General features: G+C 59.0%; 3 protein-coding genes across 10 annotated transcripts in view; 2 read left to right on the top strand and 1 right to left on the bottom strand.

Moving 5' to 3' along the window:
* Positions 1 to 863, top strand: part of SEMA3B (semaphorin 3B) — a 7,342-nt gene extending 6,479 nt beyond the window's left edge. For all 4 annotated transcript variants that reach the window (XM_081818170.1, XM_081818177.1, XM_081818191.1 and 1 more), the window contains one exon: positions 15 to 863. In XM_081818170.1, the coding sequence (XP_081674296.1) occupies positions 15 to 416 (402 nt within the window). In that variant the 3' untranslated portion in view covers positions 417 to 863. The remainder of the gene's footprint in view (positions 1 to 14) is intronic.
* Positions 864 to 2,077: 1,214 nt separating this feature from the next.
* LSMEM2 (leucine rich single-pass membrane protein 2) lies at positions 2,078 to 6,429 on the top strand. 3 transcript variants are annotated; one of them, XM_031022054.2, is made up of 4 exons: positions 2,078 to 2,223; positions 4,829 to 4,942; positions 5,036 to 5,221; positions 5,388 to 6,429. In XM_031022054.2, exons 1-4 carry the CDS (start codon positions 2,202 to 2,204, stop codon positions 5,519 to 5,521), a joined length of 456 nt encoding a protein of 151 aa, XP_030877914.1. In that variant the 5' UTR covers positions 2,078 to 2,201; the 3' UTR covers positions 5,522 to 6,429. The 3 variants fall into 3 exon arrangements, with proteins under 3 accessions (XP_030877914.1, XP_030877915.1, XP_081674385.1); XM_031022055.2 differs by having other exon boundaries at positions 4,832 to 4,942; XM_081818259.1 differs by lacking the exon at positions 2,078 to 2,223 and having other exon boundaries at positions 3,975 to 4,942.
* On the bottom strand, positions 6,036 to 11,412 carry IFRD2 (interferon related developmental regulator 2). Of its 3 annotated transcripts, XM_006750772.3 has the most exons (12): positions 11,158 to 11,406; positions 8,895 to 9,014; positions 8,724 to 8,808; positions 8,493 to 8,617; positions 8,250 to 8,407; positions 8,035 to 8,085; positions 7,770 to 7,948; positions 7,578 to 7,683; positions 7,110 to 7,247; positions 6,896 to 7,024; positions 6,720 to 6,815; positions 6,036 to 6,583 (listed from the first exon to the last, which is right to left on the bottom strand). In XM_006750772.3, the coding sequence occupies exons 1-12, from the start codon at positions 11,213 to 11,215 to the stop codon at positions 6,503 to 6,505; spliced, it is 1,326 nt and encodes a 441-aa protein (XP_006750835.1). In that variant the 5' UTR covers positions 11,216 to 11,406; the 3' UTR covers positions 6,036 to 6,502. The 3 variants fall into 3 exon arrangements, with proteins under 3 accessions (XP_006750835.1, XP_030877913.1, XP_081674361.1); XM_031022053.2 differs by lacking the exon at positions 7,578 to 7,683 and having other exon boundaries at positions 11,158 to 11,412; XM_081818235.1 differs by lacking the exons at positions 8,493 to 8,617; positions 8,724 to 8,808 and having other exon boundaries at positions 11,158 to 11,409.
* Between the last annotated feature and the right edge of the window lie 205 nt (positions 11,413 to 11,617).

Consider the following 11,617-nt stretch of genomic DNA (forward strand, 5'->3'; position numbering starts at 1 on the left):
GGCCCGGCCCGCAGGTGGCTGTGGAGGAGCGCGCCGAGCGCCTGCCGCGGGGGCTGCTGCTGCGCGGGCTGCGGCGCGGGGACTCAGGCGTGTACCTGTGCGCCGCTGTGGAGCAGGGCTTTTCGCAGCCGCTGCGTCGCCTGGCGCTGCACGTGCTGAGCGCCGCGCAGGCCGAAAGGCTGGCCCGGGCCGAGGAGGCTGCGCCCGTCGCCCCTCCGGGCCCCAAGCTCTGGTACCGGGACTTCCTGCAGCTGGTGGAGCCGGGCGGCGGTGGCGCTAGTTCCCTGCGAATGTGTCGTCTGCCGCCCGAGTCTCGCCCACCGCCTCCCGAGTCGCGGAGGAAGGGCCGAAACCGCCGAAGGCACGCCCCCGAGCCGCGCGCTGAGCGGGGGCCGCGCAGCGCCGCGCGCTGGTGACTCGGCCTCCACGCTGGGCACAGGGAAGGAGACTCCAGGCGGGAGCGGGAGGACGGATCCTGGGGGACGCACGGCTAGGGGGCCCGGCACACTGGTCCCTGGCCGATGGAGACACCGACCCACCGACCGACAGGCCCTGGCCGCGGGGCTGCCTCGCCGGCTTATTTATTAACAGAGGATAACCCTTGAATGTAGCGCTGGGAGGGGCGGCCCGGGCCGGGCACAGGGTCCTGCTGATCCTGAGGAGGCAGAGAAGCAGGGCTCCAGAGCAACGACCTGGGCGGAGGAGGTGCCCGGAGTGCCCACCCCGGGGGAAGGCCCTCCTCCCTGGGCAATGAGCAGAAAGCTGTGAACAGGCTGAGCGGTGGGGGGTGGGGTGGGTCAGGCCGATTGTACTAATGCAATAAACACATTATCAGCCGAAGCTGGAACGGCTCCAGCGCACAACCCCGGGTGCCAGGTCTTGCTGTGTGGCCTTGGGCAACTTCCTCGTGGTCTCAAGACCTCAGTTTCTGCTGAGGATGCTGTGGGGAGGACTAAAGATGGTTTTCATGTGACCGAGTGGATTCTGTGGGGCCTTTTGGGGTCCTACTGACATACACAGTGTATTCTGAATAATAGGATTTCTTGGCTGAGTGCTATGAAGAAAATGAAATTTGGTGATATGTAAAATAACGTGAGATAGCATCAATGAGGGGGTGACATTTGAGCTAAACGACAAGGAGCCAGCCATGGGAGTATCTGGGGGCAGAGCATTCTAGGAAGGGACAGCCAGTGGAAAGGCCCTGAGACAGAAACAAGGTGGCTGTGTGTCAGGAACATTAAGGAGGCCAGTGATACAGTGAAGTGATGGATTTGGGATGCTTAAGGAGGTAGAGCTCATTGTCTTGCTTTGTCCCAGTTGGGAGGGAGGGCCTTAGGGGGTCCCATAGCAGAGGGTGGGCCCTAAACCTAGCCACTTCCTCCCTTCAAGGGTAAGTGATACCATGCCTCCTCACACATTGGTGACTTGTATACCCTTGGAGAGGAGGAAGGATCTAAACTGCATTGTGCTAAGGGCTTCCGACATGTGGCTGTATTTCCATTCTCATGTGTCCCGTGCCAGGGAGGAACCATTGTCATTCCTGTTTTACAGATGAGAAAATGGAGGTCAGAGAGGGGGCAATCCCTTACCCAAGCTTGTAAGCTTATTAATAGAAATCCCAATCTTCAATCTAAGTTTGCCCACTGACCAACATGAGTGCCTGCGTGGATAGGTGTGTCTCCGCCGCCCCCTTTGGGGGCCCTCATGGCCCGGGCTCCAGTTATCCATCACCCCAATCCCTGGGGCCAGCAGGTCACACGGATATAGGTGCTTGTCCATTTGTTTGGAGTAGAGATGACCCAACTTGGAGTAGGGGTCTTTGGGGGTGGAGAGGCACAGGTCTCAGCTGCCATGTGGGGCATTGCTGGAGGTGAGCATGAGGCAGCTTGTCTGGATAAAGACACCAAGGCCTATGCATATATGGGGGTGGCAGGGTTCCCCAGGAAAGACCCTGGACACCTGCATGAGTGGAGCTCCATCACCAGCTAGATAGTCCAGGCTGGCCCATGTGGGTCACTCCGCCCGTTCCCGTGGCTGAGAGCTGCCCCCTCTAAATATAGCCCAGTGGGCTGAGCTCAGGCCTATTTTAGGCCCAGGCTGGGAGGTGGCTAGCCTTCCCCAGGCTCTGAGGAGCCACCGCTGCCTTCATCTGTCCTGCTACTGGGTGTTATTATCAGCCCCCCAACTGCCCACCGCGTGCCATGCCTGAGGAGACCCAAGAAGGTAGGAGAGGATTATGGGGGAGGGCAAGGCCCCAGTCCTGTGACCCCGTGAATCAGGGAGCAACACTGCCCCATCCCGCTGACCTCACTTCCTTGACTAGTCATCAATCACCATGTCCCAGCATGAGTAAAGGGACCTGCCCCCATGCATGGAGAAAGGGCTTACCACGTCTGGAACCCCACCTCCCCCTCGGGCCCTGCCTGTCTCCCTTGCTAAGGACAGGGAGGGATTGGGGGGAGCCACCTCGTCAACTACAGGCCGTGTCCAAGTGGGTGTGGGCAGGGCAGACGCCGGCCGGTTCAGCTCTTCATTCAGGGAGGAAGCTGGGATCCATCGGGCCTCGGTCCCAGGAAGCATTTGCGCATGTGGCCCAGAGACTGGGAGTGGATAGATCTCTGGCCTCCTCTGACTTGAGCCTAAATGGACCCAACCATTAGTTGGGATCCCTTGGCCTGGCTCGACTGATAGCTAGTTAAGACTTTAGTGGCCACTCCCCTAACTGCCCCCCTGCATGCAAGAAGTACCGAGGCTCAGAGGGGCCAGAGCAGGGATGACCAGCTGCTCCCTGCTCCAGCCTGGCCCAGCTGGCCAACTCCCTTATCACATATTCAACATTTCAACTGGATGGGGGGCGCCTAGCCTCCAGTAGTGGTGGGGGATGTTCGCCTCCTTTTGGGATCCTAACAACGATGTTTACCACGTTTTTCCTGGGAATGAACAGAAACCAAGTTCAACTTAGAAAGTGTGGGGAAGGGGCGCCTGATTGGCTCAGTCCGTTAAGTGGCCAACTCTGGATTTCTACTCAGGTCATGATCTCAGGGTGGTGAGACTGAGCCCTGCGTCAGGCTCTGCGCTCAGCAGAGAGTCAGAGCCTGCTTGAGATTCTCTCCCTCTCCTGCCCCTCCCCCCACTTGTGTGCACAGGCACACACTCTCTCTCTAAAATAAATATAAAAAAAAAGTGTGAGGAAGCAGAGCCAAGTGCAGAGAGGAATTTAATATGACCCCCAACCCATCACCCAAACATGACTGGCAGCATCTCATTTTACTTTGGGACACGTCAAGGGCCAGTTTCAAACAAATCACAAAGGCTGAGTTACTGTTCTGAAAGTGATAGACTCAGAGAGTCCAATCACCCCTGCCCCTATCAGAAGGCATTCCCTCAATGCCCCCCCTACTTTGTTATCTAGCATCCAGCTGGGTATCTGGAGATTCAAGGGGCCAAGATTTAAAAAAAAAAAAAGGAAAAGATGTAAAATATAATTTTTAGAAATCACAAAATACTTTTGATGGGTCTAAAAATAAGTAAAATCACAAGAAAAGTACAGAGACCCCAGTGACTAAGTGGGCAGAGGCTGGGAATGGATAAGGAAGGCACTTTAGGCAAAGAAACCCCATTGAATAGGTCAAAGGCCTTTCCTCATCTCCCAGTTTGGCAAACATATGTGTACGCATGTATGTATGTAATTTTTCTTTTTTTTTTTAAGATTTTTTTGGGGGGGGGGCACCTAGGTAGCTCAGATTTTTTTTAAAGATTTTATTTATTTGTCCGATAGAGAGAGACACAGCGAGAGAGGGAACACAGGCAGGGGGGAGTGGCAGAGGGAGAAGCAGGCTTCCCGTGGAGCAGGGAGCCCGATGCGGGGCTCGGTCCCAGGACCCCGGGATCAGGACCTGAGCCGAAGGCAGATGCTTAACGACTGAGCCACCCAGGCGCCCCTGTAATTTTTTTTTTCAATGAAAAAGCCTAATGGTGGCGATGTACCCTTCTGGGGGCTATGGACAGTCATTCTGAAGGACAGTCTGATGACGGCTTAAAGAAAAAGCCCCTGCTCTTTAAGCCAGTAATTTTGCTTCTAGGAATCTGTCCTTATTAACAATTAGGAAATTGGGAAAAACCTTCATACTCACTGATGCATGTCCTTTTCTCGGGGTTATTAACTTCTGAAGGGAACTGGAAACAACCTAAATGCCCAGGCAGCCTCAAAGGGAGGCCTCAGAAACATGTGCGACAGCTTGATAACAAAGGCAGGTCTCCTGTTAGGATGTTGAGTGAAAACAGCAGGAACAGCAGGGTTCCCAGAAGTACAGCTGAATCACAAATCTCGCGGAGGCTGTTAAAGCAGAGCAAAGGCCACAAGAGACAAGCGGCACCCAGCTAGGAAGGGGCTGCTTCTGCTGGGCATGCCAAGGTACCAGGCCCTGGATCTGGCCTGATGGCTAACTCGCAGGGTCTGCAGGGAAAACTGATAGCACCAGAGGCAGGGATGAATTTCATGCGCCATGGGTTTAGTCCTCCAAGGCTGATAAGTTCTTTAGGAATGAGCAAGCAGAGGAATGCCTGAAAGTCTTTGCGGTGCTTGGGAGCAAACAAAAGTGAGCAAGTCAAATGTACCTCCTGCTACTGTGGGTGTTAACAGGCCTGTGGGGTTCTGAGGTCATCCTGGCTCCAAATCAAGGGTCATTCCTGAGTTGGGTTTCAGGGCATTTGGAGCCAACGTCCCTTTGTCCTTTCCCATCTTCTCTGAGTCCCGCTGCTACTGGAAGCCACCTCAAAGAAGGGAGGGGGGTGACCTGCTGGCTGAATCAGCCCTGCACTGTCCCAGCAGACACCGTGGCACTGACACCGAACCCCAGGAGCAGGGCGCCACTGGCCCCCAACCACATACAGGAAGTGCGCCTGCACCAGGTGGAGTCCATCAGCGACCTCCACGGCGGAGGTGAGCGAGGCAGGGCAGCGGGACAGATGTACTGGGAGAGGGGAGGAGGGCAGATACGACTCCTATCCTCCTGATGCCCCATCTGCCCCCCAGGTTCGCTGCGCCCCTACCCGGCCGAGGCGGCGCAGCCGTGGGACGAGCTCCTGGGCATCTTGCCACCATCACTGTGCGCCCAGGCTGGCTGCAGCCCCGGGCAAGGCAGGGGAGGCGTCCTGGTGCTGCTGGCTCTGCTGGCGCTCAGCTGCCTGGCGCTCGCCATCCTGGCTGTCTACCTGAGCGGTACGGGCGGCCAGCGTGGGAAGCAAGTGGGAACCGAGGGCGAGGAGCTGGGACCCGAAGGTCTTCTGCACGGTCAGAGGGGGCAGCTGCCCACTGAGGCAGCAAAGGGTGGGGAGCTGTGGGGCGGCCCGCGGTCTGATAATCCCCCGCCCCCGCCTGTCCCCAGTTCTGCAGAGTGAGTCCCTCCGCATGCTGGCGTACACACTGCACACCCAGGAGGAGACGCTACTCAAACTCCGGCTTGCCAGCCTCAGCCAGCTGCGGAGGCTCAACTCCAGTGAGGCCCAAGCACCCAGCTGAGATACCACTTGGACCCGGGGCTTAGGGGTGTGTGTGTGGGGGGGGGGGCGCGGGAATAAAGTGGCCAAGGCAGGTTTCTCCTTACCCATGGCTCCACACTACTTCCTTGGTGAGGTTTTTGTACAAGAGACTAACCTGACCCCTCAGCTACCCGCCTCTCCTGTCTTCAGGCCAGGCCTGGCCAGGTTTTCTGGTGCCAAGGCCCTGCTTTGGGTGGCCCAAGGTCAGAGGAAGTTACACCAGCCTCCTGGCTCCTTCCATGGCCTGTCAGCAGCCTCTGGCTTCCTGCAGACAGCAGGTTTAAGTCTAGAAATAGCTGCCCCCACCCCAGTTGCCCAAACTCTGCCAGGCCTCCCAGCGGGGGTCCAGCCGCAGCACTCAAGCAGGCAGAGCTCCGAGTACAGGGAGGAGGGCCACCTGAGGAGACGGGCTGGGAGGGCAATGGTGAGATGGAGATGGCGGGGGGAGGCCCAGGGTGGTGGTGGGTGGGAGGGCAGGCAGAAACACCCAGAGCTAAGGGCCACAGAAGGCTGAGCATTCAATTTAATTATCTCTAATAATCTTTAAAAATCAGCATATAGATCCATTCCAGGTAGCCTCGTGTCCCCGCCTGTTTTGGTGCTGTTTGTGCAGATGCCATTCCCCTCAAGGAAGTGGGTCATCCCAGAGGAGCAGGGCCCGAGAAGGAGAGAAAAGGACAGCCCTCCTACTGTGTGTCCCCCAGCTCTGGGACAAGCACACATCTGGCCGGGCCTGGGACAGGGCGGGGAGAGGCCACAGCGCCGTGTGCAGGGGCAAGGGGCCAGGACCCCGACTGCCCTGGCCGCCGCCACCCCCCCTCCCCCCCACCGCCGTGTCTGTTTTTGGTTTTGTCATTAAAAAAATAAAGCGACAATTCCTGGCAGGGACCAGTTGTTGCAGTGTCTTCTGTTAAAAACGCAGGCGCGGGCGCGCACGGTCTCCCCTTCAGCCGGCCCCGCCTCAGACGACGTCTGCCCGCTTGTCCCGCACGCGGCTGCGCGCCTTGGTCCGCGCTTTGAAGGCAGCAGCGTTGTACAAGTGCTGGAGTGGGGGCAGGAGTGAGGCTCCGGTGAGCCGGGGAACGGGAGGCCCGGGCCCTTCCCCCCAGCCCCTGCAGAGCTCCGGGCCTCGAGGCCATGGGAGTGGAGGGAAGAGAAAGGTGCCCAAGGGTGCAGACCTTCTCAAAACGTGAGATCTTGCAAGCCTTCAGGGCAGTGGCATCCAGCACCAGCACGGGGCCCAAGCCAAAGATGTCACGGAGTAGCTCGTTGTTCTGGGGGACAAAACGGGCAGTGAGCTCAGGCTGGTCCAAAAGAGCCAGGCTGGGTACCCCCTGCCCGTCCGTCTTCCCACCTGGAGGTGGTGGTGCATGCCCGATCCCAGCACGTCCTTGAAGGCGGCATAGACACGGCGCCGGGCCCAGCTGTCCACGTAGAGCACCTCGAGGCCAAAGCGGACAGACTCTTCCTCACACTCACCGCCCTGCAGCGTAGAGGGACCCACAGACCAGGGCTTGGCGGCGGTGTCCGGGGAGCACTCTCCCCAGGACACACGTTCTCACACGTACCTCCACGAAGTGCAGCACGGCGCGGAAGGTAGAGCGCTGACGCCGGCGGTCAGCCTTGGCGCGGTACTTGTTGCTGTCGGTGGCCAGGGTCCGCAGGGCGCTGCACAGGGCCTCCATGTCCTCGTACAGGAAGTCCTCCTGCAGTGTGAGCAACGGAGAGTGTGTGAGCGGGGGCCCAGGCTCTGCAGGCTCTCACACGGGGCTGCCCAAACCCTTCCTCTCACGGAAGAAGTGGCTTCCTCTTCCGCCTGGTCCCCCTGAATCCCTTCTTGGCCCCTAATGGGCCAGACACCCCTGCTCAGAGCCCCCACCGCGGCACCCGGTGTCTGAGTCTGTGTTAGGGCTACCTCCCCTCCGTCATGACCTAAGGCTGCCCTATCTCCTGCGGCGTCCCCTGCCTCCAGCCTCGGTTGGCCAGGTGGTGTCAGGAGGCCCCCTCCCTTCCCTTCCCCCCACCCCCCCTCACACCTCAAGGTCCCGGGCAAGCTCAAAGAGCAGTGCGATGGTCTCGCCGGCAGCGATTCGCAGGTTCACGCTTTCGCTGGACAAGAGCTGGGGCAGCCGGGGCAGCTGCCTGGGGAAGGGGCAGGCTGAGCTACGTGTGGGCTGGGGGGCCTTGTCACCTTTCCCCTCCCACTCGCAGCGAGCAGTCACTCTTACCTGTCCAGGATGTGGCTGACGTGGGCGCTGGGGCAGACAGTGAGGAGCAATGCCCAGGCCTGTAGGGCAGCGCAGAGCAGGCCATGCAGGCTGGCAGGGACCACGGGGGCCGTGGAGCCACCGACACCACAGGACCGGCTGAAAACGCTTTCCAAGCAGTTGAGGCAAGACACCAGGTCCTAGGGACACAGGGAGCCAGTGGGAATGGCTCAGGGGCAGAGCTAGGGTCTAGGTGCTCTATTACCTGTGCCCAGAGGCCACTTACCTGGACATCGGCAGCAGCCACATAGCACCCCAAGCCAAGAGCAGAAGCGCACTGTGGGAAGGGGGGCAAAGCCATGCCACGGTCAGAGAGTGAGCCTGGGTTCCCGGCCACAGGTCTCACCCTCAGAGTAGGGGAGCCTGAAGGCAGGTGGAATCCACCTCCTTTCTGCTCGGGGACTAGGGGAGGGAGAGTGTCACCGAGCCTGAAACACTCACGTGGAGCCGGGCAGCAGGGCTAGCTGTGCCGTCACTGAGCACAGACACCAGGAGGGGCTGCAGGCTGCGAAAGAGCTCCTCGCCCTTGGGTCCAGGGCCCAGCTGCACACACAGCAGGCCTAGCACGGCAGCGGCCAGCGCCTGTTCCTCGCCCTTCCCTGCAGGAAGGCTTTCCGGTCAGCCCATGTAGCAAGGGTCAGTACCCAGCCAGTTCAGGTCTCCCATGAGCCCCCAGGGCCCAACCTTTCTTGAGGCACTTTTCCAAGGCATCGGCCAGGGTGAGGCGGCGCTCCAGCAAGAAGTCAGGGAGTAGGCGGGATGCCAGGGCCAGGCGAAGGCTCTCAAGAGCACCCTGCCGGGTCTTGGCACTGGGGGATGAAGAGAGGGGACCTTGTGGGCCAGCCCTACTGGGTCACACTTGGCATGGGCTGAGCAGGGACACGGGTGTGGGGGTTGGCTGGCAGTCAGGGGTACCTCTTATCTGTGAGGCAGTCCACATACTCCTTCAACTTCTCCTCAAGGTCTTCCTGCTGGCCCTGCTCATCCACGGCATCCCCCCCTGCAAGGCCAGCTGGTCAGCCCTGCGTCTTGCCCTACCCCAGGGAATCCCCACAGAGTCCCTGCCAAACTCCCACCCGCTCTCACCAAGGCTGTCCTCTGCTGCGGTGCTAAGAAGGCTGGGGCATTCACTGGTGGTGCTGCGGGCCTCACTGACGGCCTCATCCTCACTCGAACCTGAGTCAGCTTGTGTACTGCTCCGGGCACCTGGGGAGGGTCGAACACACTTGTGGTAGCACTTGGCCTGCCTCCATTGATGAGTGATGGCTGGGGGGGGTACCTCACCCAACCTCATGACCCCACAAGAATAGAATCCTGCCTCTCTCACAGATGAGAAAACAGAGACTGAGGTGGGAGGCACTGGGGCTGATGCAGGGGACATTAAGCCAGGAAGGAGAAAGGGAATGAGGTCCATCAGCTGGAGAACATCAGGCACAAGGCCCAGCCCAGGAAAACCCGGCAGGCTTGGTGAGTAGAGCCTCCCTGAGACTATAGCCTGCTTTAAGAAGGAGACTGTGAGCCTGGTAGAGGCAGAAGGGGCTGCATAGGCCCCACCTAAGCCTGTGGCTGAGCCTGGAGTGGGGGCATTTCTAGGCAATCCTGGGGGAGCTCAGCCACTAGCCCAGATTATGCCTAAAAATGGCCAGGGCAAAGATCAGGGGCTTAATTGTAGGATTTGTATATATAGAATATATACAGACACAGCGTTCAAATTCCAGCTCTGTATCTTTTTTTTTTTTTTAAAGATTTTATTTATTTATTTGAGAGAGAGAGAATGAGAGACAGAGAGCATGAGAGGGAGGAGGGTCAGAGGGAGAAGGAGACTCCCCATCGAGCAGGGAGCCCGATGCGGGACTCGATCCTGGGACTCCAGGATCATGACCTGAGCCGAAGGCAGTCGCTTAACCAACTGAGCCACCCAGACGCCCTCCAGCTCCGTATCTTAAAAGGGGTGTAACCAAGTCAAATGTCTAGCCTTTACCCCCCTCAATTTCTTCATCTGCAATACAGAAATGCTAAAACACTCTTTTGGTATAGTAAGTAAAGACAATAACTAAACAAGCAACTAGTTATGGCTCTTCTGTGGGCCAACATCACCTATCTGCCCTGGGGCAGAAGCCCAGCTCCTAGTGGATGTGGGTGACTGCCCCAGGCTTTAAGCATACTCTCTTCTGAGCTCCCCCTTGACCATCCCAGGCCTTTAGCCCTGGGTGAACGGACACACACAGCACCCTCCTAACCCTGGGAAATGCAGAAAGTGGAGTGGCCCCTGACCGCATGAGTCCCGGAAAATAGGTAAACACAGGAGAATGTCAGGGTCAGCAAAACGTACACTCCTGTGTGTGGGTTCTGCCCAGGGCCAGGGGCTGACTTTGGCAAGGGCAGCTGCTGCAACAGAGCCCCAGATGGGTCCGGTCACCAGGCTGATCCCACTTCTCAGGAACTAAATACTCCACGTGCCTGCTGGACAAAGTCCAGCACGCATGCAGGTCTCTGTTCACCTCCTCTCTTACTACCCTAACCAGTCAAAGCAGCCCAGCCTCCCTCATTTGCTCCCTCCAAATGCCAGGCCTTTGCACAACTTTTTCCCTCTGCATAGTGCTCTCTTCTTCACCTTCCCACGATTCACCCAGAAGCCCCTCCAGGATTCCTTGGTTCCTAAATCTGGGGCTGGCACCATTTAATGAACTTGTCCCCCAGCACCAGTCCTTCTGGAATGTCGCTACCCTCTTAGATATCCCCACACCCAAGTCCTATTAGGGTCGTGGCCAGGTCTGAGCTGTGCCTAACAGGCACCCCATTCCTGCAGAGTAAACATATGTGTTTACTGCACCAAGACACACTCCTGTTCGAAGCTGATTAAGTCTCCTGCCTCAGGCTCCAGGGCACTCCCCAACCCTCTCATGCCAGGCCCACCAAAGCCGGAATATTGCAACTTCCCCATCGCCGCCCCCCTCAGTACTCCCCGGCAGGCTAGGCCTCCCAACCAATTTCCTAGTCCAGTCCAGGAAAGCACCAGGGAGTGGCGAGGGGGCAGGCTTCCTGCTCTGTCCAGCGGTTTGTCCACCACAGGAGGCAACTGGGGTGGAGCGGCAATGGGGAAAACTGACGCGGGGAGGCGACCACCGGTTTAGGGCCGGTAACAGGAGATCCTGAGCCGCAAGGAGTGCGCTCAAGTTGGACACCCACGTGGCCGCTGCCTCCTGGGGCACGTGCGGGCCGCGGGAGAGCTGCGGGACGCAGCGCCAGGTTGGTCGAGGCAGGAGTCTCCGCCCAGGACCCTCCAGGACACCGACAAGAAAGCCACGCAGGACCCCCGCTCGCCGTTCATTAGCAGCTCCCCACTTACCCGCTCCGCGGCGCTGGCTGCCCTTGCGGGGCGCGCTGCCCTTACGGGCGCGGGGCATGCCGGGAATCAGGAGCGCGGGCGCGCGGAGGGCGCGGGGTCAGGGACCCGGCGGACAAGGATTCCAGACCGGCAAGACGCCGGTCGGTGGGCTATGCTGGGACTTGGGCAGACGACGGGAGCCACACGCCACACGCGACACCATCTTCGCGAGGCGCCCCGCCCTGCCAAACGGGTCGGGGCGCCCCGCCCTGCTAAATGGGTGGCCGGGAAGGCGAGTTCTTGGCCATTGGGTTCAGGCCCACATCCACGCGGACAAAACTACTAATCCCAGGGGGCTGTGCACGCAGATGACCGCAGGCCGGCTGAGCGCAGAGCACCTCGGGAATTGTAGTCTACTTCAGAGACCCAAAAGCCCACGACGCTCTAGCTGAACTATGTACCCACAATGCCCTGCGCACAC

This window comes from Leptonychotes weddellii, chromosome 1 (genome assembly GCF_054177405.1).
Source record: "Leptonychotes weddellii isolate Sample4059 chromosome 1, ASM5417740v2, whole genome shotgun sequence".
NCBI classification, from domain to species: domain Eukaryota; kingdom Metazoa; phylum Chordata; class Mammalia; order Carnivora; family Phocidae; genus Leptonychotes; species Leptonychotes weddellii.